Raw genomic sequence first — 18,155 nt, forward strand, 5'->3', positions numbered from 1 at the left:
TGAATGCTATATAAAAAAAACGCCACACTGGAGACTAAGACCTTTCATATTGGTGAACCTAACCTTGACCCCTGACCTCTATGGTCCTGTTATAAAACAGAATTTAACAGATAATGGATGAAAAGGAATGGTTTACTGTTTCACAATTAGACTTGTGCAGTTGTAACAGGTTCATGTGTGTGTGTGTGTGTGTGTGTGTGTGTGTGTGTGTGTGTGTGTGTGTGTGTGTGTGTGTGTGTGTGTGTGTGCGTGCGTGCGTGCGTGCGTGCGTGCGTGCGTGCGTGCGTGCGTGCGTGCATTTGTGTTTGTTTATGTGTGCACTGTGTAGCTCCTGTCCCCCTCTCCTCTCTCCGTGTCGAGGTGACCACCACCAGTGCTTTGCTGTCCTGCAGCCTACAGAACCAACAGACCCTCACTGCCCTCAATCTTCACAACCATGCACCACACACACAACTCCTCGTACGCAGTGAGAGGCCTGGAGCCTGGAGCACACTACAGCATCACCCGGAGACTACACACCACCATGGAGACAGGTATATTTTTATATTTTTTCCCTTTATTTAAGCTGGGAGTCAACATTGAGACCAGGACTCTGCATATACAATTTCATGAGACAAAATCACTAATCTAATACAATATAAAACAAGTAAAATGCAACATAAATATTCAAGAAAAACAATTGCATTCCTGAATAAGAAGGATCCCAATCAGTATTTGAAATTGCTCGAGCAACACCAGAACATCCAATCGTAATGTATTTTGTAGTTGGTGCCAGCAATGAGGTGCTTTAAAACTAAAAGCGGATTTACCTAGTTCGGTGGAGACCCGAGGAACCTCAAGAGTTTGGTATCTCATATTTTAATCGTGAACTTAGGTGAGTTGGAAGCTTGTGTAGTAGAGCTTTGTAAACAAAACGGGAGTAATGAAGTGATCTACGGGACTTTAATGAGGACCAGCCAACCAGATTCAGATTCAGATCAACTTTATTATCCGACCAGGGGGAAAACTCATTTGGTCATGTGCTTGAAAAGACAGTAGATAAAACATGACAACACAAAAACGACACAATAGAATTCAGTCAAAGTGCTATAACTCCACATTTAAAATGAAAGTGTAATATACTGTGTACACGAAGGACCAACAGACTATCTATTATACAGTCTAATGGCTGTCGGAATAAACCAGTCCCCATATTTATCTGTTTTGATTTTCCCCTTGTCCGGCTGCTGCTGTGACTGAATTTTAAGTGAAGGGGATGAGTACTGTCCTGTAAAATGTTTTCAAGTTTTAGGAGGATGAGTTTTGTGTACAGGTTGATGGCTGAAGGTGTAAGAGTACAGTCGTGGCCAAAAGTTTTGAGAATGACACAAATATCAATTTCCACAAAGTTTGCTGCTTCAGTGTCTTTAGATATTTTTGTCAGATGTTACTATGGAATACTGAAGTATAATTACAAGAATTTCATAAGTGTCAAAGGCTTTTATTGACAATTACATGAAGTTGATGCAAAAAGTCAATATTTGCAGTGTTGACCCTTCTTTTTCAAGACCTCTGCAATCTGCCTTGGCATGCTGTCAATTAACTTCTGGACCACATCCTGACTGATGGCAGCCCATTCTTGCATAATCAGAATTTGTCAGAATTTGTGGGTTTTTGTTTGTCCACCTGCCTCTTGAGGATTGACCACAAATTCTCAATGGGATTAAGGTCTGGGGAGTTTCCTGGCCATGGACCCAAAATATCGATGTTTTGTTCCCCGAGCCACTTAGTTATCACTTTTGCCAAATGGCAAGGTGCTTCATCATGCTGGAAAAGGCATTGTTCGTCACCAAACTGTTCCTGGATGGTTGGGAGAAGTTGCTCTCGGAGGATGTGTTGGTACGATTCTTTATTCATGGCTGTGTTCTTTTGTGAGTGAGCCCTTGGCTGAGAAGCAACCCCACACATGAATGGTCTCAGGATGCTTTACTGTTGGCATGAGACAGGACTGATGGTAGCGCTCACCTTGTCTTCTCCGGACAAGCTTTTTTCCGGATGCCCCAAACAATCGGAAAGGGGATTCATCAGAGAAAATGACTTTACCCCAGTCCTCAGCAGTCCAATCCCTGTACCTTTTGCAGAATATCAGTCTGTCCCTGAAGTTTTTCCTGGAGAGAAGTGGCTTCTTTGCTGCCCTTCTTGACACCAGGCCATCCTCCAAAAGTATTCGCCTCACTGTGCGTGCAGATGCACTCACACCTACCTGCTGCCATTCCTGAGCAAGCTCTGTACTGGTGGTGCCCCGATCCCGCAGCTGAAGCAACTTTAGGAGACGGTCCTAGCGCTTGCTGGACTTTCTTGGGCGCCCTGAAGCCTTCTTCACAACAATTGAACCGCTCTCCTTGAAGTTCTTGATGATCCGATACATGGTTGATTTAGGTGCAATCTTACTGGCAGCAATATCCTTGCCCGTGAAGCCCTTTTTGTGCAAAGCAATGATGACGGCACGTGTTTCCTTGCAGGTAACCATGGTTGACAGAGGAAGAACAATGATTCCAAGCACCACCCTCCTTTTGAAGCTTCCAGTCTGTTATTTGAACTCAATCAGCATGACAGCGTGATCTCCAGCCTTGTCCTCGTCAACACTCACACCTGTGTTAACGAGAGAATCACTGACATGATGTCAGCTGGTCCTTTTGTGGCAGGACTGAAATGCAGTGGAAATGTTTTTTGGGGATTCAGTTCATTTACATGGCAAAGAGGGACTTTGCAATTAATTGCAAATCATCTGCTCACTCTTCATAACATTCTGGAGTATATGCAAATTGCCATCATACAAACTGAGGCAGCAGACTTTGTGAAAATTAATATTTGTGCCATTCTCAAAACTTTTGGCCACGACTGTAGTGTCTGCTGCAATCTGGTAAATGGTGTCACCATAGTCAAGAACTGCCAGGGGGGTTGACTGTATAATCTTCTTCCTGCTATTTAGGCAAGATCTATGAAAAAAAGAACAACACACATAGATGTAATTAACGTTGACTGCTATATGTCTGAGTTGACTATTGTCTCTCCTCAGCCCAGTGTCCTATTGGTTGGCTGGCGAGTGGAAGGAGCTGCTATTGTCACGGCTGTCGTAAGAAGAGGACCAAGGTGCAGCGTGGTGAGCGTACATACTTTTAATAGTAGATGTTGCCAACAAAACAATAAACAATACCAAAACAAACCGTGAAGCTTAAGGCTATGTGCCATCAAACAAAGTTAACCTCCCACAAACACAGGTGGGAAAAGGGCAGCCTAAGTATGGTCCTCAATCAGAGACAACGATAGAAAGCTGCCTCTGATTGAGAACCACACCTGGCCAAACACAAAGAAATACACAACATAGAACATAGAATACCCACCCCAACTCACGCCCTGACCAAACCAAAATAGAGACATAAAAAGGATCTCTAAGGTCAGGGCGTGATAGCTATAGTGTGAGTAGGCAGAGCCTGTCATGGGGCGACACCCAGCAAACCTGTATGGGCGTGGCTTCAGGAGGTCACCTGGTAGACGTTAAAACAGAGACAGACCTCCTCCTCCTCTCCTCTCACCTGACCACACATAACAACCTGCTACTGCTCTGGACCGCTCTCAATGACAGAAAGGTAACACACACACATAAACGTGTGAGTGAGAGAAACGGGCTGTATTAGCATGAATGGTGTTTGTTTTTCTAAACAGGCAGACACACTAGTTTCCTCCTTACAGAGGAGCGTGTTAGTCTGTGATTTAAAACTGATGACTGGGACATTCTTAGCGTGTCTGTCTGACACGAACACACACAAAATGTTTTTGTTGTTGTTTCTCTTCACAGGATAAGAGGTGGCCCCACTCGTCCGATGGCTCCTCCTACAACATGACTAGTGCTATGATATCATCATCGCTACCAGCCAATCAGACAGACTGTTTTGCCCTGCAGAAGAACTCTACTGGACCCGGCTACTTTCTTACGCCGTTCTTCTGCCACATCCTTTTACCCTTTATCTGTCACTGGGAAAGTATGCATTAAAACAGTCAAAACCCAAGTAAGTATACACCCCAATACCTCTTTAGCACTGCCAGACACACTTTAACTATATTTCTCTCTGTCTCTCTTTCTCTCTCTCTGTCGCTCTCAGTCCCTCTCCTCCCTCGTTTGTTCACCTTTGACCTGCTGGACGTAACAGAGAGAAAAGCAGATATCCACTGGAGTGACATCATGTTCCTAAACTCCCAACACGCCCCCCAGCTCTATGTCCAATACAAAGATCAGGAGGAAGGGGAAGAAAATGGGGAAGAGGAGAAAGAAAGGGAGAAGAGAAGTGCAGGTCGTGTCCCAGTGTCCCTATTGTCCAGAGGGCTGAAGGTGCCAGGTCTGTCCCCAGGGAAGGTCTACTCTCTGTCCCTCAGAGCCTCTCACCTCACTGGGGCCGCTTGAAGCCTTGGGAACACGCACATCACTCACACACGGCCCCTTCCCCCTCGGACATCACCATTTGCAATGTGACAGCCAGTCAGATCACAGTAAGCTGGACGGCCCTAGACTCCCAGCATGCTGTGCAGTGGGGCTTCCTGGTTTGCTGGGGGGATGTAGCTTCAGGCCAGGAGAAGAGAATGGGCGTGGCCAGCGGTTCCAGGTAGACTGTGATTGGCGGACTGGAGGGGTTCAGGAAGTACAGGGTCAGAGTTAACTCCGTCACAGAACATGGTGTGGAAAGCTGTGGAGGAACTGACCATACACACTGGTATGAAACTCTGTGTTTGTGTAATTCTTTATGTGTGCTTCTGCGTGGTTGTGTGTCTTATAAATATATTGAGTGTGTGTTTATGTGGTTCTGTACAGTATATTGACTGTGTGTGTGTTTGTAGGGGTGAGCGCCCCAGGTGGTGTATATGTTTCTAGCAGAGGGGAGAATCTGACAACGTGTTGGCCGACCCTGTCAGGTGCGTGTGTGTAGTTCTGCCGTCACCCAGCTGTGTGAGATAGGGCTTAGTAACAGAGTCGTCAGAAGAGATGCTTTGGGATCCAGCCCCTGGACATGGACATAACTATGAAGTCATCTGTCTTGACTGTCACCACACACTTATGGTACCTCTGTAGAGTGTGTGTGTGTTTATAACGTGTGTGTGCATGTATACTGTGTGTATGTGGTCGAGTATCTGTATAATGTGTGTGTATGTGGTTGAGTATCAAATCAAATGTCATATAGACTAAGAGTGAAAGGCTTACTTAAGCAGTATTTTTTGGGCCCTTCCTAACAATGCAAAGAGAAAACGAGAAATTATAGAAAAAAATAACACCAGGAATAAATATCCAATGGGTAACGATAACTTCACTATATACACGGGGTACGAGGACCGAGTCAATGTGCATGTCAGGTTTTGGCCAGGACTGTTTGGTTTTGTTCACTAGATGTCCCCCTTGCACCTTTTTTGTACCTTTTGTTTTTCTTGCCCTAATTATTGTTTGCACCTGTAAGTCATTCCCTTGTTAGTATTTAAACCCTGTGTGTTCCTTAGTTCCTTGCTCAGTGTTTGTATGTTAGCACCCAGCCCCAGCCTTTGTGAACATTTTTCTCTTGTTGGATTTTCCAGAGGTTCTCTGGTTTTGTTCTCGTGTATTTTTGGATTGGTCTTTTGAGGTTTGTTTTTTTCCCTTGCTGTTTTTACCACTTTGTGGATTTTCTTTTGTATTTTGGAAGATATCTATTTTTTATTAAACCACCATCTCTAGTACTGCTGTGTCTGCCTCATCTTCTGGGTTCTGCCAATTATTAGTGACTGTTTCTCGCACCGGGTCCTGACAGAAACACTGAGCCATTAATATGAACCCAGAGGCAGCCAGTACCCAGGACTTTTTTCCCATGCTGTCCCACCACGAGGGGACTGTCCAACGTCACGAAGCTGCTCTGGTTCAGCAAGAGGCCTTACTGGCTGGACATTCTCAACTTCTGTCGGAGATGATGACTTCCATAAAGCAGATTTCTGATCAACTTTCTCCTGCAACCGCTTCTGCTCCAGTTCATCAGATTCAAGTGCCCGTGGCAGTTAACCCCCTGGCTGAACCTCGTCTGCCGCCTCCCCAACGGTTCTCAGGTGATCCGAGTGTTTGTAAGGGGTTTTTCACCCAATGTTCTCTCTCCTTCGAGCTGCAACCCTCGTCGTTTCCCACCGACCGGTCCAAGATAGCATATATCATCACCCTGCTGTCGGAAAAAGCCCTAGCCTGGGCTACTGCTGTGTGGGATTCCCAAAGTCCCTGCTGTGCCAGCTACTCTACCTTTGCTGAAGAATTCAAGCGAGTGTTTCAAGGTCCTACCAGCGGTCCTGACTCAGCCAAACAGCTCCTGACTCTCCGCCAAGGTCGGCGCAGCGTGACGGACTATGCCATCCAGTTCCACACGGTGGCAGCAGCGAGTGGCTGGAACGACGAGGCGCTCACAGTGTGCTTTTTGAAGGGTCTTTCCGACACCATCCAAGATGAATTGGCCACTCGGGAACCACCAGACAACCTCGAGTCCCTGATCAAGTTGGCTTCACGCATAGACCAGCGTCTGAGAGAGAGAGAGCTCAACCGTAGATCTCTCACCCTAGCTCCTATCGGTCCCAGCTCCGAGTCTCCACCTTTATCCTCGCTGACTCCACCGGAACCCATGCAGGTTGGACGCATCTCCCAGGCTGAGAGAGACCGCCGGATGAGGGAGCGACGCTGTCTATATTGCGGCAAACCGGGCCATTTCCTCTCCACGTGTCCCGGGCTCCAGGGAAAACGCACTCTCCCGTGCAGGCCTGGGAGGACTGTAACGGGAAACATAACCTCCTCCCATCCATCCAACTCCCGCCTGCTCATTCCAGTTACCCTTTCCTGGGACAACCACGAGCTTCCCCTTCAAGCCTTGGTAGACTCTGGAGCCGCAGGTAACTTCATGGATGGTGTCTGGGCGAAGGAAAATGGCGTTCCCTCTGAACCTCTAAGTGATCCCATAAGGGTTACTACGTTGGATGGAAGCCCTTTGGGATCTGGACTTGTCACTCGTGTCACTACCCCCTTGCAACTTTCAGTTTCCCAACACCAGGAAGTGATGAACTTTCATCTGACCTCGTGTTCCGAGTTCCCTCTCGTCCTTGGATACCCCTGGCTTCACAGCCATAACCCTCACATCGACTGGTCTGTGGGCACTATCAAGCAGTGGGGTCCTACGTGCCAAGCCACTTGTATCTTCCCAAGTTCCCCGAGTTCCCCTCCCGAGTCTCTAGAATCCATCGACCTGTCCCGAGTTCCCGAGTGTTACCATGACCTCAAACCGGTATTTAGCAAACAGAGGGCCACCAAACTACCACCCCATAGACCTTACGATTGCCCCATCGACCTGTGTCCGGGCACCTGCCCTCCCAGGGGTCGGATCTTTTCCCTATCTCCTCCCGAACGAGCTGCTATGGATACCTACATCAAGGACTCTCTGGCAGCAGGCCTCATGCGTCCATCTACCTCGCCGGCGGGAGCAGGGTTTTTCTTTGTGGCCAAAAAAGACGGGGGATTACGTCCTTGCATCGACTACCGGGGACTTAATGCCATAACCGTCCGTAACCGCTACCCGCTACCCCTTATGGCCACAGCCTTTGAGCTGCTCCAGGAAGCAGTGGTCTTCACTAAGCTTGACCTGCGGAACGCATACCATCTTGTGCGGATCAAACCCGGTGACGAGTGGAAGACCGCTTTCAACACGCCTACTGGTCACTACGAATACTTGGTGATGCCCTTCGGCCTGACCAACGCCCCGGCTGTGTTCCAAGCGCTCATAAACGATGTGCTTAGGGATATGCTTAACATTTTCGTGTTTGTTTACTTGGATGACATCCTCATCTTTTCGAGCTCCCTTCAAGAACACACTAAGCATGTCAGACAAGTGCTCAAACGCCTTCTAGACAGCCATTTGTACGTTAAGCCTGAAAAGTGTGAATTCCATTCCTCTCGAGTACAATTCCTGGGATTTGTAGTGGAACCCGGTCGAGTCCAGATGGATCCCAAGAAGGTAGGGGCGGTAGCAGATTGGCCCACCCCCAAGTCCGTTAAGGAAGTTCAGCGTTTCCTGGGCTTCACTAACTTCTTCCGCAAGTTCATCAAGAACTTCAGCTCGGTGGCAGCCCCTCTCTCAGCGTTAACCAAGGGTGGCAACACAAGGTTTCTGTGGGGAAGAGAAGCTGAGACGGCCTTCCAAGGACTCAAGCAGCGCATCCTCTCTGCTCCCATCCTGACACTACCGACGGCGGATGAACCTTTTGTGGTGGAGGTAGACGCATCAGAGGTGGGTGTTGGAGCTGTCCTGTCTCAGAGGGGTGAAGACAAGAGGCTTCATCCTTGCGCCTTCTTCTCTCACCGGCTTACCCCGGCCGAGAGGAATTACGATGTGGGGGATCGTGAGCTCCTAGCGGTTAAGATGGCATTGAAGGAATGGAGACACTGGCTCGAGGGGGCTTCTCAACCGTTTCAAGTGCTTACGGACCACAAAAATCTGGAGTATATCCAGCAGGCGAAGCGGTTGAACTCCAGACAAGCTCGATGGTCTCTTTTCTTCAGCCGATTCCAGTTTATTCTCACCTATAGACCCGGGTCGAAGAATCTCAAACCGGACGCCTTGTCACGAATCTACTCTCCTGCCATTCGAGAAGATACTGACATGACTGTCCTTCCGGCCGCTAAGATTGTGGCTCCGATCTCGTGGCAAGTGGAGGATACCGTGAAACAAGCCCAAGCCATCGAACCGGGCCCTGGAGGAGGTCCTGCTAATCGGTTGTTTGTTCCCAAGGCAGCAAGGTCCCAAGTCCTTCTGTGGGGGCACTCCTCTCGCCTCACCTGTCACCCGGGCGTAGGTCGCACCTTGGAGTTCATCCAGCGTAAGTTCTGGTGGCCCACCATAAAAGAAGACGTTGCCACTTTCGTCAAGGCCTGTTCCGTGTGCTGCCAGGGCAAATCTTCTCACCTCCGCCCTCAAGGACTCCTTCACCCTCTATCTATTCCCCACCGACCCTGGTCCCATATCTCATTGGACTTTATTACTGGCCTTCCTCCGTCCCATGGTAATACTACTATCCTAGTCATCATCGACAGGTTTTCTAAGGCGGCCAGATTCGTTCCCTTGACTAAGTTACCTTCTGCCAAGGAAACAGCTGAGTTGGTGATTAACCATGTGTTCCGAGTCTTTGGTATTCCGCAAGATATGGTTTCCGACAGAGGTCCCCAGTTCGCCTCAAGGTTTTGGAAGGCCTTCTGCCAACTCATAGGGGCCACGGCCAGTTTATCTTCAGGGTACCATCCGGAGTCCAACGGCCAAACTGAGAGGATGAATCAGGAGCTGGAAACCACCCTCAGATGTATGGTTTCCAACAACCCGTCCACATGGTCATCCTTCATTGTTTGGGCCGAGTACGCGCACAACACCTTGTGCTCCTCCTCCACTGGTATGTCTCCGCATGAGTGTCAGTTTGGCTATGCTCCGCTATTGTTCCCGGACCAGGAGGCAGAAGTCAGAGTGCCTTCAGCCTCGAGGTTCATCAGACGCTGTCGGCTTACGTGGAAGAAGGCCCGTCTTAATCTTCTGCGTTCCTCACAGCAGTACCAGCGACAAGCCAACAGACGTCGCCGTCCCGGTCCTACCCTGTACCCCGGCCAGAGAGTATGGCTCTCAACAAAAGACTTACCGCTAAGGGTGGAGTCTCGCAAGCTGTCCCAGAGATTCATCGGTCCCTTTAAGATTGCCAGGAGAGTCAATCCCGTTACTTTTCGCCTGCACTTACCCAGATCCCTTAAAATCAATCCCACATTTCACATTTCTTTATTAAAACCTGTTGTTTTTTCTCCCCTTATCCCGGCAGGCAGACCTCCCCCTCCGCCCCGTGTCATTGGTGGCCAGTCGGCTTATACCGTCCACCGGATACTGGATTCCCGCCGGGTGCAGCGGTCCTGGCAGTATCTGGTGGACTGGGAAGGCTACGGTCCCGAGGAGCGCTCCTGGGTTCCTGGCAAGGACATACTGGACCCTGACCTCATTCGTCAGTTCAGGGTCCTCCACCCTGAGAAGGCTGGTAGGAACGTCAGGAGCCGTTCCTAGGGGGGGGATTCTGTCAGGTTTTGGCCAGGACTGTTTGGTTTTGTTCACTAGATGTCCCCCTTGCACCTTTTTTGTACCTTTTGTTTTTCTTGCCCTAATTATTGTTTGCACCTGTAAGTCATTCCCTTGTTAGTATTTAAACCCTGTGTGTTCCTTAGTTCCTTGCTCAGTGTTTGTATGTTAGCACCCAGCCCCAGCCTTTGTGAAAATTTTTCTCTTGTTGGATTTTCCAGAGGTTCTCTGGTTTTGTTCTCGTGTATTTTTGGATTGGTCTTTTGAGGTTTGTTTTTTCCCTTGCTGTTTTTACCACTTTGTGGATTTTCTTTTGTATTTTGGAAGATATCTATTTTTTATTAAACCACCATCTCTAGTACTGCTGTGTCTGCCTCATCTTCTGGGTTCTGCCAATTATTAGTGACTGTTTCTCGCACCGGGTCCTGACAGTGCAGGGGTACGAGGTAAATGAGGTAGATACAGTTGAAGTCGGAAGTTTACATACACTTAGGTTGGAGTCATTAAAACTAATTTTTCAACCACTCCACAAATTTCTTGTTAATGAACTATAGTTTTGGCAAGTCGGTTAGGACATCTACTTTGTGCATGACACAAGTCATTTTTCCAACAATTGTTTACAGACAGATTATTTCACTTATAATTCACTTTATCACAATTCCAGTGGGTCATGAGTTTACATACACTAAGTTGACTCTGCCTTTAAACAGCTTGGAAAATTCCAGAAATTATGTTATGGCTTTAGAAGCTTCTGATAGGCTAATTGACATCAATTGAATCAATTGGAGGTGTACCTGTGGATGTATTTCAAGGCCTACCTTCAAACTCAGTGCCTCTGCTTGACATAATGGAAAAATCAAAAGAAATCAGCCAAGATCTCAGAAAAAAATTTGTAGACCTCCACAAGTCTGGTTCATCCTTGGGAGCAATTTCCAAACGCCTGAAGGTACCACGTTCATCTGTACAAACAATAGTGCGCAAGTATAAACACCAGGGGACCACGCAGCCGTCATACCGATCAGGAAGGAGACGCATTCTGTCTCCTAGAGATGAACGTACTTTGGTGCAAAAAGTGCAAATCAATCCCAGAACAACAGCAAAGAAACTTGTGAAGATGCTGGAGGAAACAGGTACAAATGTATCTATTTCCACAGTTAAACGAGTCCTATATCGACATAACCTGAAAGGCCGCTCAGCAAGGAAGAAGTCACTGATCCAAAACCGCCATAAAAAGCAAGACTACGGTTTGCAACTGCACATGGGGGCAACGATTGTACTTTTTGGAGAAATGTCCTCTGGTCTGATGAAACAAAAATAGAACTGTTTGGCCATAATGACGTTCGATATGTTTGGAGGAAGAAAGGGGAGGCTTGCAAGCCGAAGAACAAAATAGATTGCATCATGAGCCAGGAAAATTATGTGGATAAGCTTGGTCGCAAATGGGTCTTCCAAATGAACAATGACCCCAAGCATACTTCCAAAGTTGTGGCAAAATGGCTTAAGGACAACAAAGTCAAGGTATTGGATTGGCCACAAAGCCCTGACCTCAATCCTATAGAACATTTGTGGGCAGAACTGAAAAAGCGTGTGAGAGCCAGGAGGCCTACAAACCTGACTCAGTTACACCAGCTCTGTCAGGAGGAATGGGACAAAATTCACCCAACTTATTGTGGGAATCTTGTGGAAGGCTACCCGAAACGTTGGACCCAAGTTAAACAATTTAAAGGCAGTGCTACCAAATACTTATTGAGTGTATGTAAACTTCTGACCCACTGGGAATGTGATGAAAGAAATAAAAGCTGAAATAAATCATTCTCTACTATTATTCTGACATTTCACATTCTTAAAATAAAGTGGTGATCCTACCGGACCTAAAACAGGGAATTTTACTAGGATTAATGTCAGGAATTGTGAAAAACTGAGTTTAAATGTATTTGGCTAAGGTGTATGTAAACTTCCGACTTCATCTGTAGGTAGCGATAAAGTAAATAGTCAACAGGATAGATAAGAAACAGTAGCAGTAGCAGCAGTGTATGTGATGAGTCAAAAGAGTTAGTGCAAAAAGGGTCAATGCAGATAGTTAAATAGTTACCCAATAGCTACCCGGAATAACTATTTAGCAGTCTTATGGCTTGGTGTAGAAGCTGTTCAGGGTCCTGTTGGTTCCAGACTTGCTGTATCGGTACCGCCTAGTATAGAGGTCCAGGATAGCAAGGGAGCTCGGCCCCAGTGATGTACTGGGCCGTATGTACTACCCTCTGTAGCGCCCTTAGGTGGGATGCCAAGCAGTTGCCATATCAAGTGGTGATACAGCTAGTCAAGATGCTCTCAATGGTGCAGCTGTATAACTTTTTGAGGATCTGAGTGCCCATGTCCAATCTTTCATGCCTCCTGAGGGGGAAGAAACGTTGCCGTGCCTTCTTCATGACTGTGTTGGTGTGTGTGGAGTGGGCCATGATAATTGTCAGGTCACTGACCTCCTCCCTATAAGCTGTCTCATCGTCGTCGGTGATCAGGCACCGTCGTGGGTGACCAGAGAGTACCGGAGGGATGTAAGTACACACCCCCGTTTTGAAGGTCAGCGTAGCGGATGTGTTTTTACCGACCCTCACCACCTGGGGGCGACCCGTCAGGAAGTCCAGGATCCAGTTGCGCAGGGGGGTGTTCAGTCTCAGCGTCCTGAGCTTAGTGATGAGCTTGAAGTCCATTATGGTGTTGAGCGCTGAGCTATACTCAATGAACAACATTCTCACATAGGTGTTCCTCTTGTCCAGGGGGGAGAGGGTGGTGTGGAGTGCAATAGAGATTGCATCATCTATGGATCCGTTTGTGCGGTATGCAAATTGGAGTGGGTCCAGGGTGTCTGGGATGATGGTGTGAGCCAGGATCAGTCTTTCAAAGTATTTCATGGCTACAGGGGTGATAGTCATTTAGACATGTTACCTTGGCGTTCCTGGGCACAGGGACTATGGTGGTCTTCTTGAAACATGTAGGTATTACAGACTGTGTCAGGGAGAGTTTAAAAATGTCAGTGAAGACACATGCCAGCTGGTGAGCGCATGCTCTGAATACGTGTCCTGGTAATTAGTCTGGCCCTGCGGCCTTGTGAATGCTAACCTGTTTAAAAGTCCTACTCACATTGGGTACGGAGAGTGAGATCACACAGTCATCCGGAACAGCTGGTGCTCTCGTGCATGGTTCAGTGTTGCTTGCCTCTAAGCAAGCATAGAAGGAATTTAGCTTGTCTGGTAGGCTTGCGTCACTGGGAAGCTCGTGGCTAGGTTTCCCTTTGTAATCTACGATTGTTTTCAAGCCCTGCCACATCCAACGAACGTCAGAGGATTCAATCTACGTCCTGTATTGACGTTTTGACTGTTTGATGGCTAATCAGAGTTCATAGCGGGATTTCTTATAAGTGTCTGGATTAGTGTCCTGCTCCTTGATAGTGGCAGCTCTAGCCTTTAGCTCAGTGTGGATGTTGCCTGTAATCCATGGCTTCTGGTTGGAATATATAAGTACGGTTACTGTGGGAACGATGTCGTTGATGCAGTTATTGGCGGCCTGCATACTCACAAGCCATGTCACTCATTGAGCATGTTTGGGATGCTCTGGATCGACGTGTTCCAGGTCCCGCCAATATACAGCATATTCGCACAACCATTGAAGAGGAGTGGGACAAGATTCCACAGGCCACAATCAACAGCCTGATCAACTCTATGCGAAGGAGATGTGTTGCGCTGCATGAGTCAAATGGTGGTCACACCAGATACTGACTGGTTTTCTGGTGTTTTTCATGCCCCTATAATTTTTTTAAGGTATCTGTGACCAACATATGCATATCTGTATTCCCAGTCATGTGAAATCCATAGATTAGGGCCTAATGAATTTATTTAAATTGACTGATTTCCTTATATGAACTGTAACTCAGTAAAATCTTTGAAATTGTTACATTTTGCGTTTCTATTTTGTTCAGTCCATGTCCTTGTTCAGCCACGACTCCGGGAAACATAGGATATAACAGTTCTTCAGGTCCCGTTGATAGGATAGTCTCGAACGGAGCTCGTCCAGTTTTTTCTCTAGTTATTATACATTCCTGAGGGTAGATGTGGTTTATTTACTCGCCGTCGTAGTCTCATCAGGGAGAATCTCCGGGACTTGAAAGAGATTAGGGCCTGGTTTGGGATGCGCAGTACATCCACAGCTGCTGCCTCTTTGAAAAATATGTCTTCATCTAAATCGAGGTTAGTGATTGCTGTTCTGATGTCCAGAAGCTGTTTCCGGTCATAGGAAATTATGGTGGAAATATTATGTACCAAAAAAGTCAAAATCAGCGTAAAAAACACACACACAAAAGAACAGAATTGGTCAGGCGCCCGTAAGACGGCAGCTATCCATCTCTGCAGCGCCATCTCATGTGAGTTGCACACACATTATATAGATACTCGGCCGCATATCTATAGAATATGTTAATATATGTGTGTTAGGTCCAGAAGGTGTGTGTTCAGAGGGCAGTGTTCTCTGGGTTGCTACCAGGCGCGCACACACACACACACACACACACACACACACACACACACACACACACACACACACACACACACACACACACACACACACACACACACACACACACACACACACACACACACACACACACCTGTCTCCCTGGCTCTGCTTAATCAGTGTGTGTGTGCATGTGCGTGTATGTTAGCTCCCAGTCCAGCGGCGAGGTGAAAGGCAATTACAAACCAAACCTCCAATCAGCAGCTGAACCTCTGCCCAGGAGACATGGTGAGTCCTGCCCTCCTGGCACACTGTTCTTATTGGCTGATCTAGCTGCCCCTTGCTGTCTGGGTAACACTGGTTCTGTTTGTGTGTGTTTTCATGTTTGTGTGTGTGTGCGTGTGCGTGCGTGCGAGCGTGTGTGTGTAGGTCCTACATGTTTGAGGGCCTCTCCCCAGGAAGCCATTGCACAGTAGATGTTATCAGCAGCAATGGAGAGAGAAGCAAGCTCCCCCATGCTTCTATAGACATCAACACCAGTGAGTAATGGAGACACACAAACACACACCAGATATTTGACTGGCAGCAACTGTGAGTTATCTTGGGAGGTTCCAGCAGGAACTGAGGAATTCAGAGTTTAAGAGGTTATGGTCAAGGTCAAGGTCAAGTTCAAATGCTTTTTTTTTTTATACATACACACACACACACACACACACACACACACACACACACACACACACACACACACACACACACACACACACACACACACACACACACACACACACACACACACACACACACACACACACACACACAAACCTCCACAACACATCACACACACTACATATTAACCACATACAACGAACCCAGTACGATTAATTAAGATTGGTTGAGAGCGACGAGGGGAATGTTGATTGACTGATATGACAACAGATGTTCTGATTGTTGTTTCTCTCTAGTCCCAGGAGCCCCACAGGAAGTGCTGCTGGTGGAAGAGGATGTGACCTCATCAGTGTTTGTGAGCTGGGGAGCTGCCGCAGGGGGATGGAGGGGTACAAGGTAGTACACCGTCCTATCCTCTCCCTTACACTCTCCTCTCTCTCTCTCCTATTTTCTTCTCCTCTCCTTTCCTTTCCTTTCCTCTTTTCTCCATAGTTTATCATTTACATCCCCTAACAAATCATTAACAATGGCAAATCATTAGCAACAACAGTCTCAGTTTACCCATTCATAATAAGCCCTTTACATACACACATGCACACACAAATGTACAAACACACAGTCATCACTCTCTCTCTCTCACACACTAACACACACACACATAGAATGAGTTCTTCATAAGAGGAAGCAGGACAGGTGGGTCAAGTAACACTCAAGAGAACACACTCACCTGGTGGTTGCCTAGTGATCGTCGTCAGCGCAGATTGGCTCTGGTTACCGGCCCTTTAAAGATGTATGACCCCCCACCACAGCCACCGCCAGGGAGAATGACCAAGCACAATACACACACACAGACAGACTTACTGCTTTATTCTGTCCAGATAAACAGAAATGCTGTTCGCTCTATGTCATTGATTTGGGGTTTGTCACTGCCCAAACAACATTTGATTTTGCCCAAACAACATCCAACATTTTATTTTGTCCTCTAATGTTTTGTCTGATTGTGTGTGTTCTTCTTAGCTACTGTTGTGTCCATCAGGGGACATGTCGTCATGTCGTGAGATGGTGGTCCATAGCAACAGTCTCCAAGTTGGAGGTTTGACCCCAGGGTCAGATTATGACATTACCATCCTTAGCCTGCTGGGATCATACACCAGCCAACCTGTCATTACACAGTTGTCCACACGTAAGACACAAACACACACACACACAAATCAACCTCTTTGTGGCAACTCTAAATGTGGCTGGCCATATCAGGGCCGTATCAGAGTTCCTAGTTGTAACCTTTGACCCTCAGATATGTGGAGAGACTGAGACAGAGCTGAGTGTGAGATGAGCCAGATGAGACGTTATACTAATGTGTGTGTGTGTGTGCTGCAGGTCTGCTGGTGTGTGCTCCCTTGCTCTCCTCCATGTCTTCCTCCATGTCTCTCCTCCAAGTCTCCCTGTGCCGTGGTGAAGTGGGACACTGCCATTGGCCAGTTTGACTTCCACAGGGTAACTGTGGGAAACCACACGCTAGTGGTTGAGGCACGGCTGTAGCTACAACATGAGCATCAGACAAGGAGAGGCGGGGACAGCAGCCTCCCTGACCGTAACCACAGGAGTGCAACACAACTATTACTGAACAAAAATATAAATGCAACATGCAACAATTTCAATGATTTTAATGAGTTACAGTTCATATAAGTCAATTGAAACAAATTAATTAGGCCCTAATCTATGAATTTCACATGACTGGGCAGAGGCACAGCCATGGGTGGGCCTGGAAGGCATAGCCCCACCCACTTGGCAGCCAGGTCCACCGACTGGGGATCCAGGCCCAGCCAGTCAGAATGAGTTTTTCTACACAAAAAGACATATATCTCTATCTGTCCCTCCCTCCATCTCTATCCCTCTCTTTCTCTCTCAGTACAGGGCCGTGTGCGAGGTGTGTGAGTGTGTCTGCTCAGAACTTCTCTCTGCGTTGGGAGCAGTCAGAGGGGTATGTGGACCAGTACCTTGTCAGCCTGCTGCCCATCCAAGGATCTGTCTCTGTCTACCACACACACAATAGACACGTACAGGTACACACAGACACACACAGACACACAGACACACACACACACACACACACACACACACACACACACACACACACACACACACACACACACACACACACACACACACACACACACACACACACACACACACACACACACACACACAAGGAAGCGATTACACAGTAGATGTTATCAGCAGCAGTGGAGACGAGAAGTTAACCTGCTTCTATTAACATCAACACAAGTGAGTTATGGAGAAACATACTAGCACATACAGTGGCTTGCGAAAGTATTTACCCCCTTGGCATTTTCCCCTATTTTGTTGCCTTACAACCTGGAATTAAAATAGATTTTGGGGGGGTTTGTATCATTTGATTTACACAACATGCCTACCACTTTGAAGATGCAAAATATTTTTTTATTGTGAAACAAACAAGAAATAAGACAAAAAAACAGAAAACTTGAGCGTGCATAACTATTCACCCCCCCAAAGTCAATACTTTGTAGAGCCACCTTTTGCAGCAATTGCAGCTGCAAGTCTCTTGGGGTATAAGCTTGGCACATCTAGCCACTGGAATTTTTGCCAATTCTTCATGGCAAAACTGCTCCATTTCCTTCAAGTTGGATGGGTTCTGCTGGTGTACACCAATCTTTAAGTCATACCACATATTCTCAATTGGATTAAGGTCTGGGCTTTGACTAGGCCATTCCAATATATTTAAATGTTTCCCCTTAAACCACTCAAGTGTTGCTTTAGCAGTATCCTTAGGGTCATTGTCCTGCTGGAAGGTGAACCTCCGTCCCAGTCTCAAATCTCTGG

General features: G+C 47.1%; 1 protein-coding gene across 1 annotated transcript in view; it reads left to right on the top strand.

Annotated features, from left to right (window-relative positions):
• Positions 1 to 1,785: 1,785 nt before the first annotated feature.
• The window catches only part of LOC139539319 (phosphatidylinositol phosphatase PTPRQ-like), a 64,240-nt gene continuing 47,870 nt past the window's right edge, over positions 1,786 to 18,155 (top strand). The window contains 9 exon segments of the mRNA XM_071342145.1: positions 1,786 to 1,878; positions 3,839 to 4,022; positions 4,143 to 4,475; positions 4,478 to 4,835; positions 15,057 to 15,166; positions 15,590 to 15,682; positions 16,330 to 16,399; positions 16,548 to 16,617; positions 16,731 to 16,787. Of these exon segments, the coding sequence (XP_071198246.1) occupies positions 1,786 to 1,878; positions 3,839 to 4,022; positions 4,143 to 4,475; positions 4,478 to 4,835; positions 15,057 to 15,166; positions 15,590 to 15,682; positions 16,330 to 16,399; positions 16,548 to 16,617; positions 16,731 to 16,787 (1,368 nt within the window).

This window comes from Salvelinus alpinus, chromosome 15, assembly GCF_045679555.1.
Source record: "Salvelinus alpinus chromosome 15, SLU_Salpinus.1, whole genome shotgun sequence".
Classification (NCBI taxonomy): Eukaryota; Metazoa; Chordata; class Actinopteri; order Salmoniformes; family Salmonidae; genus Salvelinus; species Salvelinus alpinus.